The sequence below is a fragment of the Thrips palmi genome, unplaced genomic scaffold (genome assembly GCF_012932325.1).
Source record: "Thrips palmi isolate BJ-2018 unplaced genomic scaffold, TpBJ-2018v1 HiC_scaffold_17, whole genome shotgun sequence".
In the NCBI taxonomy this organism is placed as follows: Eukaryota; Metazoa; Arthropoda; class Insecta; order Thysanoptera; family Thripidae; genus Thrips; species Thrips palmi.
In genome coordinates this window covers 3,961,435-3,982,501 of record NW_023144626.1, presented here as the reverse complement: position 1 = coordinate 3,982,501, position 21,067 = coordinate 3,961,435, and the positions used below count along the sequence as shown (strand labels likewise).

The window sequence follows — 21,067 nt, the reverse complement described above, 5'->3', positions numbered from 1 at the left end:
GCGATGTTGGTGGTGTGTGGTGTTGTTGAAGCGACGCCCCCCAGGGCCTGGGGCCGAGGGCAGACCTAAGGTGTCCGTCGACACCTTAGGCGTTCACTCACAAAATTTAAGACCATCTGTATAATCTGCCACCAGCTCCATCTTCAGAGCAAACTTTAAAATCAAACAGGTTCAAAAGTGGCATTTTTTGGGGGAGGGTGGGCTAGTTTCCGTACCATGTTACTGTATTACAAAATGAAAATTGAATGCGCCGGTCTTGAACTTGGCGGGGCCTTAAGGGTGGAGGGGGCCGGGGGGCAGCCTGAGGCCTGAGGGCCAACGAACGCAACCCGAACCGAGCCCGAACACGGCCCGAACGTGCGGCCGAAGAGGCGCGGCGAACCCCGACGTCCACCTCACCTCACGGCTCGGCTGGGTTCGGTCGCCGCTCGACTCGGCTCGTCCCGACTGGCGCTCCGGCCGCCGTGGTGGGGCGGAGCGGGGCGGGGCGGGGCGGGGCGGCGTGAGGGTAGGGCCGGCAGGACATGATTGAGGGGGTGTCACTGCTCGCGCAGGCCCAGGACGACACACCTCGCCTCGGCCGCGTCACACCGCGCCACGCACGCCGCACGCACGACACGCTACGCGCACGCCCGTGTCCGGCTGCCCGGCCCGCCCGGCCCGCCGTCGTGGAGGTCGCCCTGACCGAGGAGGCCGCCGCCAGCCGTCGCGTCCTTGGGCGTCGCGCCGCCTTCGTCGAGATGGCTGCGGAGGACTGGAGGCCCAGCAGGTCGCCGTCAGCCCCGTCAGCGCCGTCAGCCGGCCAGCGGCGTGTCGCGGAGGGGGAGCCGCTCTGCCCGGGACGAGTGAAAAGTGTGTAGACATCGCCTCAAGAATCGTCCGAGCCCTCGGCCCTCGGAGCTGCGGCTGTGAAACAGAGACTTTGTGAAGTGATTGGCGATTTGCAAGTGAGAACATGGATCGAAACCAACAATCTTAACTGCAGAACGGGATTCACGCCAGAGCATCCAAAACGTGAGTGTATCTTGTCTGTCATCCTGAGCTGAGGGATCATTCAGTTTGTTTTCATCCTAAGCTCTAAATCAGCAAACACAAAAAGGGCGTTTTATTTGTTATTTTTATTTGTGTGTGTGCGTATCTTCAAATTAAATTTTTAATGATGCTTGGATTTAAAAAAGTTTTTGGGGGCATTCGACTGTGAGGTAGCCGGTTGAGGCGGACTCGCGGAATATTTAAATGCAGATTACGTGGGATTACATGCCCATGGCATGCCCAGGACTTGACGGGCCCCTCCTCGCCTGATTTACGACTGTCTCGTTCCTGTACTCTACTTTCCGTGAATCTGCAAAACGAGCAGAGGTGGGTGGGTCGCGCCGCCGCGCCGCCGCGTGCGCGACTAGGCCAATGCACGACAGACTCTGTCTGTCCATCTCCACCTTGGCAAAAGTATTAACATTCCGCCTCAACTGCTTCGTTAAATCTATGTTTGCCCCGAAAATTTCGGGGCCGCTTTTTCGAAGGAAAAGGCACGAGCAGAAGGTAATGTCCTGAATTTTCCCCCGGCATTGAGTCGAGATGTTGATTCATCCATTCCTCCATTCGCCCCCACCCCTTCCTCCATTCATTGGTCGCGCCTCCATGCGTGCAGCGCCATTCGGCGAGCCACTTCGGTGAGCCGCCGCGGTGCCGCCGGCGTGTTGGCACCGATATATTTCAATTATTTTAGCAGTAAAGTGAGTCGTCGAGAGCCAGGAAGTGCCCCCAGCCTTCCCCCTTGTCCCCGCCCCTCTGAAAGCGTCCTCCGCGATGACCAGCCTGACATCAACAGCAGCCAATCCGAGCCAATCCGAGCCAACCCGAGCCAAGCCGAGCCAATCCGGCAGGCCGGCTGCGCGATGCACTGCACGGTAATTACCCCCTTGTCCTGAGGCTACTCTTCGCGACGGGGCGGGGTGGGGCGGGGTGGGGTGGGGCGGGGCGTTCCCTCCCGGCGCGGTGGCGCGAACGACCGATATAGTCGGTGACATCAACGCTGGAGCTCCGCGGCTCCACGGACCAATGGGAGGACGCGTCCTGGACGCCCTTCCCTTCCAGTGCACGCCCGGCCAAGGGCGGCGCTGTCGCAGCTCCAGACAGACAGTACTCTGAACGGGTTCGTTTCGAACCCTACAAGCCCTTGTAAACGGCTTGTAGGATTCCCCGTTCCAAGAGCACAGGGCTCGGTTTGAAAGTGGCGCCACTGCCGCCGATTGGCCGCCTATTGGCCGGCCGTTCGCGAATCGCGGCGCCTCGGCCGCCAAATGACGCCATCCATCCGCGACTGCGCGGCTCCGCGGGGACAGGATAATTAAATGTTTCAACTTTATCGGATCAGATCGCGAGCAGAGCGGCGGTGATTATGCGATGAGCGAGTTTCCCTTTCCTCTGCTGCTGTCTTCGCTCTTCGGTCTCCGCGTCCGGCAGGCCCGCCACACCGTGAATGGACCGGGCGAGCGCGGACACGTACCGACGTACCGCTAGCGTACCGCGGGCCGGACGGGGCACCGCGCGCGCAGAGCAGACGCTGCACCTAGCTGCACTGCACTTAGCTGCACCGCACGCAGACGTTGGCCACGCCGCCGAAGGACCGAAGGACCGCGACGCCGTACTCCTTCCCCTCCTCTGCGAGTGTGGCCGCACCGCGCAGCACCGCGACGTACCCGCCGCCAGGCGACCGCCAGGGTAAAGGTGGCCTTACAATGCAAGTCCGCCCACGTCCGACTTCCCGATGTTGGCGTTTTTCTTGAGAATAGTTCGCATGTGATGGTTTAAAATGGTCAAGAATAGTAATTTACGTCATATTCCTGTTACATTGGGTTCAAATAGTGCGAATAATCGGATGACGGACATGGCATGGCCGGCCGGACACTCATTGTAAGGCCACCTTAAAGCAGGAGGACTCGGGAGGACTCGGCTCACCAAAGGGGACAACTGTGCGGATCACTTTGAATATTATCAACGCTGTCTTTCCTACGCATACTTCCACCCAGATTGGAGCGTGGGTGTTCCGACGAGAATATATGACAGTTAAAAAGATGAATTATACATTTAGCATGATTTTGTGTCCACATGGATAAGTCAGTAGTTGTCCCCTTTGGTCGCTCATGTTGTTATATTTAGATCATACTATTGTACGATTGCCGTACTGCTGGCTTGGCTATCTTAAAAAGTAATATTTTCTTTATTTTTTTATAAAGACTATTGGTGCTGCCGCGTTTTGATTATTTGTACCCGAGTGACAAAGCAAGGTCCTTATGTCCTCGCGGGGAGTGAGTTACTGAGAGTCTCTGTCAGAAGGGGTAGCGTCCCGTGCATTTTTCGCCTGCTTTTCCATTCATTCGGTCCGCGACAGCGCGCGGGGTATCGCGGCGTGCATCTGGCTTTCCGCACGCGAGCCTCAGCGCCTCGCGCAGCGGATGAAGTAGGCGATGCGGGGCGTGGCGGGGCGTGGCGGGGCGTGGCGGGGCGTGGCGGGGCGTGGCGGGGCGTGGCGGGGCGCGTGGTGGAGCCCTAGACTGGCGGGCGCGAAGTATGGGCAGATGGGGGCGGCGACTCTGCGACTGCGCGACTCGGCGGCGCGGCCTGGAAGGCGTGGAGGTGTCCGCTCTGGCCGGACTAATCACTTTTCGAATCCAGATGAGGCAAGCGGACAAGCCCTGCCCCTGCCGCACCGCCTCGGCGAGCGCGCTGATGTTGCCCTGTCCGCCAGTAGTATGCACACCTCATTCGAACGGGCCGCCATTTTGGCCCCCCTTCAGCCGTGGGGGTTGGCCAGCCGTCCCAGCGGGCTGACGGAGGGTCGTCGGTGACCCGCTGAACGCTGCCATGACGCCTCTTCCAGCGTTCCTGTCGGAGAGCGCCGCGGAGGTAGGCAGAGCGAAGGCAGCCGTGCGTCCCAGGCGGGGCTACCCGGCACGGCCATTGGCCTGCGGTGCGGGCCTGCGGTGCGGGCCGGCGCCTCCAACTCCAGGCCTCCGGGCCTGACCCGCGGCTGCCTCGCCTGCCTCGCGACGGTGAGGCACGAGCACGAGTACTGAATGGAAGCCTGTGCGGAAAATAACGAGAACGGTCTTCCTTCCGCGAAAACGGTCCGGCGCCGCGGTCGGCCGCTTTGGCGGCTTGGCCCGTAGGCTTGGGCCGTAGCGGGTCGTAAGTGGCGGCGGCATTACGCGTTCCGGTACGTCACGTCACACGTCGCTTTGTCTCTCTCGCACCCTTTGCGTGACGCCCGGTGAGTGCGAGAGAGACAGAGCGACACTGTCTGCTGTCGGCACGCCACTCGCTGGCACGTTTCGTTTGGCACGTTCGCTCGCGACCAGAGCGCGACGCGGGGGGCAGTGCGCGGGGGGCGGTACGCGTCGGTAGTACGGCGGCGGCCACAGTGGATTCCCGCATACGTGACTACGTCACGCATCCTGCTGGCATGCTGCTTTTGGGAATCGCGCGGCTGGATCACTGTAAAAAAAGATTCGCTGTTTTGGTGGTCGTTCTATATCCAATCTCACCGAAACGGGTACCCCTACAAACCCGGCGACGGTCTGTCACCAAAACGGTGACCTGCGTCACCGTGGTGTTCCGCCAGAGAGGTTAGGATGACCACAACAACTGTTTTTGAGCTGTTTGTGCATATTTGTGCGTGCCCGCCGGCAACGTTACGCTTTGATGAGTCACGCGAATGATTACTGACAGCCCCTGACTTGTTTTGTGTCCTATTTCACATTAATACGACGATTAAAAGTCGCTGGCGGGAGGGTGACTGCAGTGCCGTTCTGGTGAGGTGGCCGCTCCGGAACGGACCGAGCGCCACCGAAACTAGACCGAGCGTCGCCGAAACGAACAGAGGGCCGCCAGAACAGTTTGAGGGTGTTGCTGTTCTTGTAATATTCTCGTTTTGGCGCCCAGACGTCACCGAATCGGCGAATCTTTTTTTACTGTGATGGCCGTGGTGGCCATGGAGGCCGTGGTGGCCGGCACGGTGGTCGTCGGCGTGGTGAATAACCATGCTCCTCCTGACGCCCTCCGGGTCCCTCCGGCCTGCGGGCAGCACTGTACCGCCACGCCGCGGCGCGCCGCCCATCCCATAACTCACACAAAGTATAAACGCCACTGTACAGGGACGCCTGGACGCCTCGCCGGGAGGCACAGCCCGGCGTGGCTGGGAGGCCAGGGGGCGCCAAGCAGCGCCAAGACGGCCAGGGAATTTCTTCCTTTTGGCCGCCGAGTCGGGGAGTCCGAGTGAGAGGCGTCGGCTTTTAAGAGTGATTGGCAAAGTCTGACAGCCGGCAACGAGTGAGTCACTCACAACACATTATGTCGAGACGCACCGCACCGCCGTAGCCGTGCCGCGCCGTGCCTTTGAATCGGCCCAGGAGAATAATGGAAGTCAATCGTCTTAGCCGTTCCGTTCGACATGGAGCGGCCGAGCCCTCATCCGCGGTTCACGGTCAAGGGTCACGACACGGCCCGGCCCGATCGGGGGAAATTATTTCAGGTCTGGATGTCTAGGATCGTCTGCTAAAAATTACAATGCGATGAAAACTGCTGAGCGATTTGGCTGCACTGAGCCCTTCAATGCAAGCCGCACTGATTCTATTGACAGGCAAACCGCAACCAGGCCGATTTTCCCGCGGTTTCCACAGATGCCCCTGCAAAAACAAAAGAGTGCAGATGCGCGGCGTTCTGCGTTCTCCGGGCCGGCGGGACGCTTGGCGCTTGGCTCGGTGCGGCGCTTCTACCGGAAGGAGCGCGTCCCACGCTCGGCTTCACCACGCCGCCATCCGCCCCGCCCCGCCCCGCCCCGCCCCGCCCCGCTGGCCCAGCCCAGCCCCGGACGGTCAGAACGGGACAGGACCAGGCCGGCTCGGGTCGGGACGTCGACGTCCTACGGCGTGTGTCGTCCTACGCGCCGCAGCACGTAAAGAAGGCGCTAGGCGCGGAGAGGGGCGGTGCGCGGTGCGCACTCAAAGCCGGAGGCTGTCGGAGACTCGCCCGGAGAAGCCCCGGCCTGGTGGGCAACTCGAGACTACGGCGACACCCTCGGCGACACTGCCTAATTATATGGTGGTCGTCGTTCTCTCGAGTTGCCCACCAAATAACGACCCACTAACTATTTCAAGGGGGAGGGGGGGATACACGGAGGTCCTTAGCACGCGCGCCACAACGGCGCGGCACTACAGGTGACACGACCCCGCCGCGACTGCCGGCCGCCACGACGCGCCGGGTGGCTGGCGCTGCCGGCGCTGCCGCCGCACCTGTCGCCTGGAATCGGTTACAGGTGCCTGCCTTCGCCTTCACCTTCGCCTTCGCGCCGATCATTTTCGTGTCTCGCCCGAAAAGCGTTTCCGAAAATCGTTTTTGTGGGGAGTAATGGCGGGGCGCCGTGCGCGCGGCTGGGAGGCCCTCGTCGCCGTCCTCGTGGACCGGCCAGGCGAGGGCAGTGAGGTCCCCGTCGTGGATGTCGACGGCCATCCGCGCGGCGCGGCCGTGCGTGCGGCACACTGTGCGCCTTCCTTCGATTCGCCCGTAATCCGCGATGCAGCGTGCGTCCCGACGGCCGAACGGCGGCCGAGGGGAACATTTCCAGAAAAATAAAGGAAAGTAAAAAGAAACATGAAGGCTTAGGATTACGCTCCAAACGACCCAACGGCTCAATGCTGCCGTAAATCGCATCGTGGCGGGCCTCTCTGCCGCGCTCGTTGTGAGTCCGATTCAGAGTCCCTGTCTCCCTCGCACCCCTGCGGCCTCTGCGGGACGCGCCGCGAGTGCGAGCGAGGCAGGACGACGAGAGCGAATTTCGGAACGAGCCGTCTGCCTTCGGTCTGGGTCTGCCTTTGAAGCCGCCGAGCAGCCCGCGTCGCGGAAACATCCTGTAACAACAAGCGTCTCCGAGATAACATCCCGTCAGGCAGTCAGACCGTCAGGCCGTCAGGCCGTCAGGCCTTCAGGTAGGGCCGTGCTCCGAGCGCGGCCAGCGCGGCCAGCGCGGCCAGCGGCCAGGACCGGGCGATGCTACTGGTTTGTCCCTTCCCCATCAACAAGGCCGATAAGGCGGTGGCGTCCTCGCGGCCTCGCGTCGCCGGCGTCGCCTGGGGCGCCAGGCAGGCAAGGCGGGCCTGGATCCTAGACTGGATCCGGGGCAGCAGCTTGGGCAGCAGCCTAGCAGCGGAAGAGGGGATCCTGTGCGTGCGGCCGTCAGCATAGTAAAGCGCGAAAGGTGACTCAGGCGCTGACGTCATGCGTGCGTGGCGGACCGGCAGCGGACCGGCAGCGGACCGGCGGGAGAGTCTAGAGGTCCGAGAAGCGAACTGCTGTATTTGGCGCACATAATGACCCCCAGGGCCGCGGCGCCGCGCCGTGCTTTCCAGTGACGACTGGGCCGAGTTGCTGATTGACGGATAGGGTAGAGGGCGCGGTCTGGTGCGGCACGGCGGCGAGGCGAGGCCCCTCCTGGAACTTTTGAACGCGAGCTCGTCTGCGCGCCGGCGCCCCACAACCTGTGCGACCCCGCCGAGCCCCGCCCCGCCCCACCCCGCCCCGCGCCGCGCCGTGCCACGCCCGCAACATCATCATATACGAGGAGGACTCGGAGCCAGCCAACCACGTGAGGCGCGGCGGCGCGGCGGCACGGCACATTTCCTTCTCTCTCTGTCTGGATTGAAATTGGGCTGCTCTTTGTTGGCGCCCAGACGATAGGAAACCGGGACGGCGGGACGGCGCCATGCCGGCCGTGCCCCGCCGGCCATGCAGGGGCGTATGCTGCAGCCCGGCGCAGCCCGGCGCGGCCTGCCACAAAACAACACTAACCATTATGGCATTCATGATGTGGATGTGACTCGGTGACTCCGAGAGACGTATGGTACATTCCAGGCATTTGCGGGGAGGAGGAGGACGAGGTCGAGGAGGGGGAAGGTGGTGGGATGGGAAGAAGGGGGAGGGGGAGTGCTGCGCTTGATGGAGCCTCGAGTTGAAATTTGATTCAAAACTGACAGCATTTAATGTACCGAGACTGGCTGACAGCTGCCCTTTGGCCCTAGGGCGGCAGGGCCGGCAGGGCCGGCAGGGCGCGCGGCGGAGCAGGCGAAGGGATCCCTCATGTTGAAAATAGATGTGACCTTGGACACTTAATGATGTAGCCGCGAGTGAGTGGCGGCAGTTCCGCGGCGGCCCCGCGCAGCGCGGCTCACACACTTTTTCGCTCTGATTTTGGCAATGTGCCCCCGGCCCGGCCCGGCCTGCCATGCCACCTCGCTGCTGGCGGAGGGCTCATTTGTTTTATGGCTCTCGTCGTCTGGATTTAAAACGCGTTCGCGCTACCCATTGGCTTTTCACGGTTTTGACCTCTTCCTCGCGGTTATTTCGTCTCTTTTAATTTTTATGTTGATACTTTTTCCTTGATTTACTCTGTTTTGTCACATCGTTTTTGTAGTTATCGCCGTTTAAAAATTCACAGCTGCACTGATTGTGCTACGTTCATTTCAGAGAGGTTCCAGGAAAAAGCCCTTTTCCTTTCCCAACACTGTTTTCATCGGAAGGAGCGTGTGAAGCCCTCCACTGTTCCCCATGCGACATGTTGCGGGCAGGGGTGTCGAATATGGTAAAGAGTTGTCAAGGGCAGACGGGCGGTGCGGTGGGGGAGGGGGCGGGGGGAGGGCGCCAGCCTCAGCGCCAGCCAGGGGGCCGTAGGGGGCCGTAGGGGGCCGCAGCCGGCTGGCCGCACGACGCATGACCCGGCGCCGCGCCGGTGCGGCGTGGTGCGGCAGGGAGGTAAAGGGAGGGGGCCGCAGGGGCCCGAAGGGGCACACACCGCCAGCCATGGCGCCCGCACCGCAGCCCAGCGCAGCGCCCGTAGTGGCGCCTGGCGCCAGACGTCCGAGCGCGGCGGGCTGGCGGGCTGGCGGCTGGGCCGGTGGGGCTGGGTGGGGCGGCGCGGGGCGGGGCGGAGGGAGGAGGCGAAGGTGGCTGGGCCGGGCGGCGGGGCGGCGGGGCGGCGCACTCCTCTCCGGCCCCTGCAGCCCTCGACCGACGAGACGGGCCGGCCGGCCGGGCGCGGCGCGGAGCGGACTCAACGACTCGACTCAGTCGGGTACACGTCTCCCACCCACGAGCATGGCGGCATGGCCGCGGGCGCCGCGTAGCCCTGCGTCCCGCAGCTCGGCGCCGCCGTCGCCGCCGTCGCGCGACGATCCGCGGGGAAGTGACGACCGCCTTCCCGCGTCCTCATGCTGACCGTCACCCTGTTCGGCCTGTTCTTCCAGATGCGCCTTCCCGCCGGAGTCGGCCCGCTGCTGTGTCCGTCCCCGCAGTCCCTGCAGTCCCTGCTCTGCGTGCTGCTGGCCCTGGCGGCGCTCACCACCACGCCGACGCCCGCCGACGGCCTGCAGCAAGGCCTGCAGCAAGGCCTGCAGCACGACGCGCCGCCGCAGCACGGCCAGCACGGCCAGCACGGCCTGCAGGGGCTGCGGGGCGCCCTGAGAACGGCGCTGTCCCCGGAGCGGCAAGGACTCCGTCCTGGCGGGGGACCCGGAGGGCTGTCCTCGTCCTTGGTGCCCGTCCCCGCGCTGCTCGAGAGGCCCGACCGGCTGTTCGACCCCACGCCCGGCGACCTCAACGCCACCCTGCTCCGCGCCCGCCTGGGCCGCCACTTCGACCCCCGCGTCATGAGCGTGCAGAGGCCGTCCCGGGCACAGCGGCGCCAGCACAAAATCAGGTAAGCAGTGCATTCATTCATTCAGTCATTCATTCGTTCGTCATTCATTCGTGCATTATTCATCCGTTGTCCGGGCTCGGCCGCCCAAAGGGGGCCGCCGACTCGGCGGGCAGGCTGGCTGGCTGGCAGGCGGGCCGGGCGCGGCGCGGTGGGCTTAGCGACGTGCGAAGACACACTGTGCGCAGCGGGTGGCGGTGGCCGCGCCGACGCGAGACGCGCCCGACGCGCCGCCATCCGCGCCTTCCGCCGTGCCTCACCTGCCGGGCCGCGCTTGGCTCGCTCGCCGAAGAAATAAGGTGTATCGCCGGCCAGCGTCGTTCAGTTCGGAGTGGGAGGAAGGGAAGCATAAAGGAAATGCAAAGAAACAAGTGGAAAGGGGGAGGGGGCGCACGAATGTGGTCGTAATTTTGTCACACGCGGGAACGCCACCTTGTACGGCTGGCACGGAAAAAAGAGAAAGAAATGCGCGGAAAGGTGCACGGGAGAGGGAGAGGGAGGGAGGGAGAGAGAGGGAGGGAAGGGCGGCCGGGAGACTCCCGTGGGGGCCGCTAGGGGCCGCCACCCCATTACTCTTGACGAAAAAATAAAAAGGTTTCGGGCTGCTGCTGACTCATCGAAAAATATTTCGCAAAATGTTAAGTTCTCGCGTCTCGGCCCTCAGGTACACCAACTTGCTGGACTCGGACGACTCGGCGCTGCTGGACGACGACCAGGTGGAGCTGGACGAGGACTCGCCGTTCCGGCGCAACCCGCGCGGCCGCCTGGTGCCCGCCGGCGTGATGCCCGAGTCCATCGCCTCACTGGACCTGCGCGGCGTGCGGCTGCCCGACGGCTCGCGGCTGCGGACGCGCATCCCGGCGCGGCTGCGGCGCAAGCTGCAGCACTTCTTGTGGGCGTACACGGCGTGCCCCGTGCAGCGCCGCTGGCGCGACCTGGGCGTGCGCTTCTGGCCGCGCTGGCTCAAGGAGGGCCGCTGCCCCGAGACGCCCTGCTCCATCCCCGCGGGCATGCACTGCAAGCCGTCGGCCAGCCGCCACCAGCTGCTGCTGCGGTGGCACTGCCGCCCGCTGCCCACCCTCGTCCTGCAGCACGCGCAGCACGACCTCGAGGACCGCGACGAGGCCGGCGCCGCCGCGCCCACGCAAGACCTCGAGCAGCAGGCCGCGCGCCACTGCGCCTGGATCAAGGTGGAGTACCCCGTCATCACGGAGTGCTCGTGCGGCTGCGCCGAGGACCGGTACTCGTAGCCCCCAGCCCTGCGCCAGGGCACGGCACGCACGGCACGCACGGCCTCGAACGCGAGCAGCAGAGACGTGGAGGGACTCGACGGCCTAGACGGCCTCGGCTCGGAGCCCCTCCCTTCGCTAGTCATCCCTCCCTCTGGCAGGGTCGCGACGTCCTCGTCAACGTGGTGCCGGCCTGCGTGGACCTTATTGGAAGGGACGGGGTGAAAAAGACAGGTGTGAGTGCGAGTGAGTGAGCGTATGTGTGTGTGAAAGAGCGTGTGTGTGTGTGTGTGCGTGGAAGGGAGAAATAAGAGGAAGATAGAGAGCGTTCACGTGTTTTATACGACGCGTGAACAGACTGTTCAATTTGTTTGTCCATTCGTTAGTGTTTTGGTTTCCAGTGAAAAAAAAGGGGCGGCTTTGCAGCATTCCTTCGTCTTGTAAGAATCTTGTACATTTAGTTATTAACTTTTGAACTGTTTCTTTATTATTTATTACGGTCAGTGTTTGTGTAACGTGATCTATTTATGCGTGCTCTCGTTTCTTGTGGCTGTTTGATTCCTGACGACATAGACTGATTCCTAACCGTGCCGCACACTAAATTGCAGCGCTTACCTTCTTTAATTTGTTTTCTCTTTCGGTAAACGATGAGTAACAGATTCTCTGCGGTGTCCCTCATCAACTCAACAGAGGAAACTTTAAATTCGTTTGCGAAAATGTATCCACTGTTCCAAATATAAGTATGCATTATTATGCTGCGATTGGAAGAGATTTTGACACGCCGTTTTGTTAGAAAAATAAAATAGCAGAACTACAGAAATCATACATTGAGTTTTATTTCATTCATCCTTTATCCTCACAAAACACAACCAGCTAAGAAAAATTGAAAAAAAATTTCTGAGCATACTTGCTTTAGTTTCGAAAGAGAAAATTGAATGGCATACCCAGCGGCGATTTTCTCGTTAGGAGACACTAAACACCGCGTGGTAATTAGGAAAGCCACCGCATCGGCAGTAAATAATGGGAATCCCCCACGCCGTCGCCAGGCCGTCGGCTGCAGAGCCGCATCGTCGCTCTGTCTCTCTCGCACCCCTAGGCGGCGCCCCACGAGCGCGACAGAGACGGGGCGACGAAAGCACTGCTCGAGCAGATCGGAATAGGCGCGCTGGCCTATGACATCATGCGCGGCATGTGCACGTCGTCCGTCGTGGACGTCGTCCCGGCGCTGGCAGCACTGCGCTTGACACTAAATGAACATGACGAGATAATTGCCACCTTCCATCTTTCCATCCCGGCGTCCCTTCCCCTCCCCAGTCCCGGCCGTCGCGCCGCCCCGGCCGTCCCACTCGTGCGTCCCGATCGGGGTGATCGTCCAGCGGGCTTCATTATTGAAAGTGTTGCTTTTGCTGCCGCCCGTAAGAACTTCATTACGAATCTGCAGCGTGGCAGAGAGAAAGAGACAGAGATAGGTCTGTACGTAACTTCACGACGTAGGGGTTAATTTCACGAGAGTAAAAATCACACGAGTGCAAAGAAGAAAATAGCAAAATTTGGAGGGCATTTTTTTGGCAGGGCTGCGTGGCGCCTGCAGACAGGACAGTCATTGCTCAAAATAATGTATGCCGGGAAGGTTTTTGAACTATCGGCACGAATGGGCGGCCGTGGGCTGGACTGAGTCCATGGACTGCACACTGATTCCCAGAGTCGTATTCGTCGCTCCGTCTCTCTCGCACTCATGGGGCGTTAAGTGCAGGTGCGAGGGAGACAGAGCGACGGGCCGAGCCGGGCCGGGACGAGGCGTGACCGCCGCGCAGCTTCACCGGAAGTTGGTGGCGGAAAGGCGGGCAGGTGGCGGGGTGTGGCGGGGCGTGGCGGGGCGCGGCGGGGCGTGGCGGGGCGCGGCGGGATCCGTGGTCGGAAATCGGCGCGACGCGGCTGGGACGGCGGGACGGCGGCGGGGCGGCCTGACGGACTCCGTGGCTCCGGCGAGCGTGGGGCGCCTTCCTCCCACGCAACGCACGCACCGCACAGCGCCAGTCAAGCCGTGCCGCCGTCGCTGAGCCGCACGATCCAACGCTCCTTGTTTTACTTTTGTTTCCGTCGCCGCTTCTCCTTGTTTCGCACGATGGGACGCACGATTAGACGCCATTCACAGCGACAGGATTTATGGCAGACCGCAGCCTGCATAAAGCCCCGGCTGCCCTCCTGTTATCAATAAACCCTCTCCCAAAGCGTTTCAGCGTAAAAAGAACACCGACTCGTCTCAAACTCGTTCAATACGAACCGTCGAATGGAACCCAAGACGCTTGTAAACGAATGTTTGCTTTGCCGGCTCATTCAAGCGTGGCGCTAAAAATGGCTCCGCTGCAGCGGAAGTAGGTTCATCGTCCGAGATAGCCAACATTTACGAAACTCGAGAATGGACTTTTGATACATTTCTCACAAAAAACATGAATCTAGCAGAATTAAATTTTTTAAAATATCCAAGCTTGTTTTAAGACAGTGGGCATCCGCCAAGAAATGTTCTGAAAAATTTCACTTAAATGTGAAGGTTGGCAGCAATCCAGAAGATAGCAGAAGAGAAGAAGGAAGGAATAAGAAAAGTTTTCGTAGCGACGTTTATGAATGTTTGTTTTTATTTACGTGATTGAAACATTGAGTGTCCGCCTGCATTTAAGATAAGTTCGCCAAGGGAGAGCAACTGCCTTGGACACCGTCGGCTGAACTGACTCGTCGCCATGGCGTCTCATTCGCAGCCGCCGAACCCGCTGGCCCGGCACAAGAAGCACTTCATGGGGGTGCCTGCCCCGCTAGGTTATGTTGCTGGTGTAGGTCGCGGTGCCACTGGTTTCACCACCCGTTCTGATATTGGTCCTGCTCGCGATGCCAACGACGTCTCCGACGACAGACACGCCCCTCCTGTCAAGCGCAGGAAGAAGGACGAGGATGAAGACGAGGACGAGGACCTCAACGACTCCAACTACGACGAGTTCTCAGGTTATGGAGGCTCTCTTTTCAACAAAGATCCCTACGACAAAGACGACGAGGAAGCTGACCTTATTTACGAAGCCATCGACAAACGTATGGATGAGAAGAGAAAGGAGTACCGTGAGAAGAGACTGAGGGATGAGTTGGAGAGGTACCGTCAAGAGCGACCCAAGATTCAGCAGCAGTTCAGCGACTTGAAGAGAGAGCTTGGCTCTGTCGACGAAGATGAATGGAGGAACATACCAGAGGTCGGCGATGCCAGGAATAGGAAGCAGCGTAACCCAAGGGCGGAGAAGTTCACTCCACTGCCAGATTCTGTTTTGTCTCGTAACTTGGGTGGAGAGTCCTCCACATCTCTAGACCCCAGCAGTGGACTGGCGAGTGCAATCCCAGGCGTTTCCACACCTGGAATGCTTACCCCAACGGGTGATCTTGACTTACGTAAGATGGGTCAAGCTCGTAACACACTCATGAATGTAAAACTGAACCAGGTCTCTGACTCTGTGGAAGGCCAAACACATGTTGATCCCAAAGGTTACCTCACTGATTTGCAAAGCATGATTCCCACCTATGGTGGTGACATCAATGACATCAAGAAGGCTAGGCTTTTACTGAAGTCTGTCCGTGAAACTAATCCAAACCATCCACCAGCATGGATAGCATCAGCCCGACTTGAGGAAGTCACCGGTAAAGTGCAGGCTGCTCGAAATCTTATCATGAAAGGTTGTGAGGTTAATCAGAAATCAGAAGACCTGTGGCTTGAGGCTGCCCGCCTGCAACCACCAGATACTGCTCGTGGTGTTATCGCTCAAGCAGTGCGCCACATTCCAACCTCTGTCAGAATATGGATCAAAGCCGCAGCCCTTGAAACAGAAACCAAAGCGAAAAGAAGGGTGTACCGCAAAGCTTTGGAACACATTCCTAACTCTGTTCGTTTGTGGAAGGCTGCTGTAGAATTGGAGGAACCAGAAGAGGCTCGTATTTTGCTCAGCCGAGCAGTGGAATGCTGTCCTACCAGTGTGGATCTATGGTTGGCTCTGGCCCGGCTTGAAAGCTATGAAAACGCTCGAAAGGTACGTATTTTTCCAGGTAATTATTTCTCTTGGTTCATTCAATTACATTTAATTTACTTTTTTTAATTCTTGCAGGTTTTGAACAAGGCTCGTGAGAATATTCCAACAGATCGTCAAATCTGGACTACAGCAGCAAAATTGGAAGAAGCTAATGGCAACACCGCCATGGTGGACAAAATTATCGACAGAGCCATCAACTCTCTGAGCATGAATGGTGTAGAAATCAACCGAGAACTTTGGTTCAAGGAGGCTGTAGAAGCGGAGAAGGCTGGATCTGTACATACATGCCAAGCCCTTGTTAAATCTGTCATTGATCACAGTGTAGAGGAAGAGGACAGAAAGCATACATGGATGGAGGATGCAGACTCCTGTGCTAGTCAAGGAGCGTATGAATGCGCTCGAGCCGTGTATGCCCATGCTCTGAGTGCTTTCCCTAGTAAGAAATCTATTTGGTTACGAGCTGCATACTTTGAAAAGAGTCATGGAACAAGGGAGTCCCTGGAAACCTTACTTCAACGAGCAGTAGCACATTGTCCCAATTCAGAAGTACGTATTTTTCTTTATTACCCATCATGTTTCATTGCTGTGCACTTGTTCTAACAGTTTATTTACTGACTTTATTTTTCTCTTCTTGTGCAGGTACTTTGGCTCATGGGAGCAAAGTCTCGATGGCTTGCTGGAGATGTCCCTGGTGCTCGTGGCATTTTGTCATTAGCCTTCCAAGCGAATCCAAACTCAGAAGAGATTTGGTTGGCTGCGGTCAAATTGGAATCTGAAAACAATGAGTATGAAAGAGCTAGGCGTCTTCTGGCCAAGGCTAGAGCCTCTGCACCTACACCCAGAGTGATGATGAAGTCAGCCAAGTTGGAGTGGTGTCTTAACAACATTGATGAAGCATTGTCTCTGCTTTCTGAAGCTATCACGGTGTGTAGAAATAAAGAAAGAAATCTGTCTATGACTTTTTCCTAGCTCTATTCTGTTCAATTAAATTTTATGTCATATTAATTATTCAAACTTTTTGCTATCCTCCATTTCAGATATTCCCTGACTTTGCAAAACTGTGGTTAATGAAAGGACAAATTGAAGATCAAAAAAGAGAAAGAGATGCTGCCAGGGAAACATACAACAAGGGGCTGAAGAAAGTGCCTGCAGCCCAGTCTGTTCCACTTTGGTTGTTGCTGTCACGCTTGGAGGAGCAGTCTGGTTTATTGACCAAAGCTCGTTCAGTATTGGAGAAAGGCCGTTTGAAAAATCCCAAAAATCCTCAATTATGGCTTGAAGCTATCCGAATAGAATTCCGAGCTGGTCTTAAGGATATTGCTAACACATTAATGGCTAAAGCTATCCAGGTACTTACCAAATAATTTTTTTTTTGTTTTGGTACTTTAGTAATTTTGTCCAAGTTACTAATTTTTTGTCTCACATTTTCAGGAATGTCCAAATGCTGGTATATTGTGGGCTGAGGCAATATTCTTGGAACCAAGAGCTCAGCGCAAAACAAAGAGTGTGGATGCCCTTAAACGATGTGAACATGACCCGCATGTTCTGCTAGCTGTTTCTAAGCTGTTTTGGTGTGAACGCAAGAATCAGAAGTGCAGGGACTGGTTCAATAGGACTGTGAAAATTGAACCTGACTTGGGAGATGCTTGGGCATATTTCTACAAATTTGAACTTTTGAATGGAACTGAAGAAGCCCAAGAGGATGTAAAAAAGAGATGTATTGCTGCAGAGCCTAAGCATGGTGAAGCATGGTGTGCTGTTTCTAAAGACATTGCTAACTGGAGGTTGTCGATTGAGCAAATTCTTGCACTTTGTGCCAGAGATTTGCCCATTCCTATATAATTAATTGTACCTGTGAATTTGTTTGTATATTTTATTCCTCTGCTTCTGGTAGGAGAAAAAAATAGAGAGATTTTGTTTGTTACTTGTTGCACTGTGCTGTTCTGAGTGGCCTGAAAATGTTCTGTATTAGTATCAAAATCATGAAGTATCCAATCAAATTTTCAGCCAACATGGATTTGATTCTTTTAAGTATCTCACAGTATCTTCTTTCTTTACTGTACATCTGCCACGGTCCACAACCAGTGTTTTTGTAGAAAGTTAAGAAAACTTTGTTATTCTGTGTGAAATAGTGTAAAATAATCTTTCAAAGGGCTGTAAAGGTCTTGCAGTTTATTAAATTATAGCTACACAGCTCATTTTGTTGTCTTTTACTCCCCCCCTCAAAAAATTCCAATTCCAAACAAAGCAAGGGCTTGATTTTGCTGCCAGTGGCTAGATACTGTATACAAAGGAGGATATGAATAACTAGGGTCTGATTGAAAGAATTTATGAAAGGGAAGTAGTAAGTAGGAAAGGAACAGTTACTACTTATTTTTATTCATACTTCACAACGGGGATGTAAGGGCACATCAAATTATAAACATTCATACAATTAAATTGTTTCAGTGGTTTTGGTCGAATCCAACTATCATGTTTCATATAGAAGTAGGTAGGAAGCAAATCTATATTTCCAAAACTACAGCATTTTAAGCAAGACGGCATCTACCATTGATCCACTTGGTAGCTTAAAGCACTTTTCTGAGGCCGGCAGAACTATGAAGCAATTGGAACTGTAGCAGCTGAGGAGGCGGCTGCTTAGTTGATTGCCTACAATACAAGCAGAGATAATAAATATCCAGAAAATGTCATTGTGCACAAAGCATCCTTAGCATCAATTTTGAACCAGTTTCTCACCAGTGCTTTTCACAGAGGGAATGCCCTCACCAGGAAGCCAGTTTAAGACAGCCCTGTGATATTCTGGACGTGTGTCTAAATGCAAATCTTCTGTAATCTGGAAAATTATAAAATCAGTGTCAGGAATAATTCAGCACTTTCTTAAGAACAAAAATTAAAAAATAGGTAAAATATCATTACTGTAGCCTTTAGTGTAGGTGGCATTGGATTAGAATATCCACACATTTTGCGCAGAGCAGGCAAGACAAAAAGATGACAAGTAACAGTTGCTGATACTGGATTGCCAGGCAACCCAAATACCAAGCGTTTCTCATCCATAAAATTACAAGTAGCAAATGTAGTTGGTTTCCTTGGGTAAAAAAATTCAAGGGAGTATTACAATACAATTCAAGAAAAAAGGAGCAAAAATTCATTTTAGCAACTAAATTTACCCTGGTTTCATGTTGATACGTCCAAAATGTAATGATGCATTAAGATCAGTGGTAAGAATACTTTTCAGTAAATCCCTTTCTCCCATGGAGACTCCACCTGTAGTGACAACAACATCTGCACAGCTTAGGCTTTTTTGCAATGCATCCAGTAGAGCCTGTGGCCTTAAGTTGAAACAGAGCAATGAAAAAGCATTATGCATTGAGAAAAGGCTTTGAGAAAATCAGACAAATTATTAATCCTATACTCACTCGTCAGGGGCAATGCCCATGTCAATTGCAGAAAATCCATGCTCTTGAAGTAAAGCGAGGAGAGTGGTCTTGTTTGAATCTCTGATATGGCCCGCTTTCAGGGGCTCTCCTTCTTTGGGGTCTTGAAGTTCATTTCCGGTTGACAACACAGCCACTTTTGGACATCTGAAAGTATAGATTCACTAAAGTTCAACAAAGAACCTTTCAACATGCAAAAATGAAAATGATGCAGTATGCTCTGTACCTATAAACCTGTATAGATGTGACACCAACTGTGGCCAGTAATCCAAGTTCTGCAGGCCCCAAGGTACTTCCTGAAGCCAAAACCAACTGACCCGCCTGAATATCACTGCCTAGAGGCCTGCAATTCATCAAACCATAATTACTATTATGTCTTTTGTTACTGCCACAAATACTTATTCAGAGGACTACAATTTGAACTCAACCTGATATCCTCTCCAACTTTTGGAATTTTCATAATATTGATTTCCAGTTCCTCAGTATTGTCTGCAGAAGCATGCACTAAATGTGTATCTTCAACCTGGACAACACTGTCTGCTCCTGCTGGGACGGCAGCTCCAGTTGTGATGCGAACACATTGGCCTCTCTGCAAAGAGACTCCACCAGGCTGTCCGACAAAAAAGAGCGTCAGATAGTAATCACCATTGTATCAACAGTAGCTTTAAAAATAAAAATCAGAGCATCGTATTACCACTTGACCAGCAGCAGATGAGCCCAACACTTTCCTTTTGCCAGCCCCATCAGCAGCTATGACAGCATAACCATCCTTAATCGATGCAGGGAAAGGAGGAAGAGGATCATTGGCAAAAACATCCTCTGCCAATACACGGCCAATTGCATCTCTGAGAGAACAGTTTTTTTTTTTAAAAAGTAGACAGGAGAAAAGGAAAGAGGTCTTGTTGGAGAACTTACAGAAGGGTTTTTAGATCCCCTTACCTGAAATACATTGATTCTGTACCCAGAATGTTGGCTGCAGCTAAGACTTTTGACTGAGCCACTGGGACCTCCATCATGGGGTAGGGTGAATGTCTTGACCGTTCAGCAACTTTATGAACATCCACCTGTCAATTTCCATAACAAAAAGAATTTAAGCAATGATCTGCCACCACGATTAGAAAGAAAAGAAAGGTAACTGAAACATGCCTTGCTCTCGAGATGTTTGTCCCCATGGTTGCAATGACTGTGACTGTGGTGGTGGTGATGGTGGTGGTGGTGGTTGTGAGTATGTTCGGGTTTGGAGTCCAAAGTTTTAACTTTAGGCTCTGAAGCTTGAATCAATTTGTGCACAGTTCCCACATCCTTTGAGTTGTCACAGAGGAGAGCTACAGCATGAGGAATACATGGGCTTACGGCACTGAGGCATTCTGCAGCACCTTTCAAACTTCCAGGCAGGTTAATTATCAGAGTTCTGTCACGAATGCCACTAATTGCTCTGGAAACAGGAATTTGTAAACAGATAAATTTAATTCAACACACACAAAATTGAAACAAAAGTAGCGAGTGGAGGACAAACCAAAATCACCTTGATAGCATAGCATGTGGAAAAGCAACTTCAAGGCTATATTTCATCATAGCCATTGTAATTCCTGGGGTCTCTTTGTCCAAAACTTCACGAGTGGCTTCAGGTGTTACATCTCTGGGAGAAAACCCAGTACCACCAGTTGTAAGGATTACGTTAATTCCAATAGTACACCAAGCGTCCAGCTTTTTCTAAAGACGGATATATGAGCAGGAAATGAGTAACTATCTTCATTTGAGTTTAAGAATAAATACAAATAATCTACTAACACGTATGTGTGAAACGTCGTCTGGAACACACGCAAGGTCGATAACTTTAGCGTTCGGAATGAGAGATCCATTTTCAACCAAATGCTCCAAGTTGGGACCGCTTTTGTCAATGGCTTGTCCACCTGCACAAGTATCACTAACTGCAATAGAAGAGATAGGTTACGTTACCTCAAAGCAATACTTTTCAACAAATCAATGTTGTTTTTAACAGGTGGTTGAACCCCTGAGTGTTGATGTCTCCTTGAGTTTAACATCAGGTTATGTAGATAAGGCCAATATTACTCTCACCTGTTAGGATAGCGACACTGATAGAGGACATCCTCGACCGAAATTCTTGTTAGCCACAGCAAACTCAGTCTTATCAGCAGCCTCCTTGACGTTTGTCAGGGTTACGTAACAAGGTTCTCGTTATGCAAACACTGCCGGCCTTTGACTGATTCTGCTCCCAAATCACTGAAACAACACACGGACGTTAAGAAGCGGATCCAGGACGGGACCCACAGTGAACCAACACTATGAAGCCTCACGCGCTTCGCACTGTGGTGCCAATGAGTGTCAATTCGGAGCAGAATGCAGACGGCGCCTGATTGTCGAAGAACGCTGTCCGTCCCGTCCCGTCAGTCGGCGCCGTCCTGCCTGTTGCGTCGTCTGCTAGCCCGCCGCCTCCCCCCTCTCCCTGCCCCCTGCCCCCGTTCTCGGACGCAGTCAGAGCGCCAACGCTGCAGACCGATTCCGAGAGTCGTTTTCGTCGCTCTGTCTCTCTCACACCTACACGGGACGCCCTATGCGTGCGGGAGAGACAGAGCGTTG

At 55.1% G+C, this 21,067-nt stretch overlaps 3 protein-coding genes across 5 annotated transcripts; 2 read left to right on the top strand and 1 right to left on the bottom strand.

Annotated features, from left to right (window-relative positions):
• The first annotated feature begins 780 nt into the window (after positions 1-780).
• LOC117643409 (noggin-like) lies at positions 781-11,796 on the top strand. 2 transcript variants are annotated; one of them, XM_034382282.1, is made up of 3 exons: positions 781-1,014; positions 9,294-9,745; positions 10,407-11,796. In XM_034382282.1, the coding sequence occupies exons 2-3, from the start codon at positions 9,294-9,296 to the stop codon at positions 10,990-10,992; spliced, it is 1,038 nt and encodes a 345-aa protein (XP_034238173.1). In that variant the 5' UTR covers positions 781-1,014; the 3' UTR covers positions 10,993-11,796. The 2 variants fall into 2 exon arrangements, with proteins under 2 accessions (XP_034238173.1, XP_034238172.1); XM_034382281.1 differs by lacking the exon at positions 781-1,014 and having other exon boundaries at positions 9,190-9,745.
• Positions 11,797-13,537: 1,741 nt separating this feature from the next.
• LOC117643395 (pre-mRNA-processing factor 6) lies at positions 13,538-17,230 on the top strand. The gene is made up of 5 exons (XM_034382261.1): positions 13,538-15,032; positions 15,108-15,578; positions 15,672-15,956; positions 16,070-16,381; positions 16,464-17,230. Exons 1-5 carry the CDS (start codon positions 13,710-13,712, stop codon positions 16,872-16,874), a joined length of 2,802 nt encoding a protein of 933 aa, XP_034238152.1. The 5' UTR covers positions 13,538-13,709; the 3' UTR covers positions 16,875-17,230.
• Positions 17,231-17,390: 160 nt separating this feature from the next.
• On the bottom strand, positions 17,391-20,919 carry LOC117643396 (gephyrin). 2 transcript variants are annotated; one of them, XM_034382262.1, is made up of 14 exons: positions 20,785-20,919; positions 20,546-20,710; positions 20,258-20,397; positions 19,992-20,179; positions 19,613-19,901; positions 19,406-19,530; positions 19,161-19,311; positions 18,895-19,076; positions 18,693-18,809; positions 18,449-18,613; positions 18,200-18,361; positions 17,949-18,117; positions 17,769-17,865; positions 17,391-17,681 (listed from the first exon to the last, which is right to left on the bottom strand). In XM_034382262.1, exons 2-14 carry the CDS (start codon positions 20,574-20,576, stop codon positions 17,551-17,553), a joined length of 1,947 nt encoding a protein of 648 aa, XP_034238153.1. In that variant the 5' UTR covers positions 20,577-20,710; positions 20,785-20,919; the 3' UTR covers positions 17,391-17,550. The 2 variants fall into 2 exon arrangements, with proteins under 2 accessions (XP_034238153.1, XP_034238154.1); XM_034382263.1 differs by having other exon boundaries at positions 20,546-20,891.
• Between the last annotated feature and the right edge of the window lie 148 nt (positions 20,920-21,067).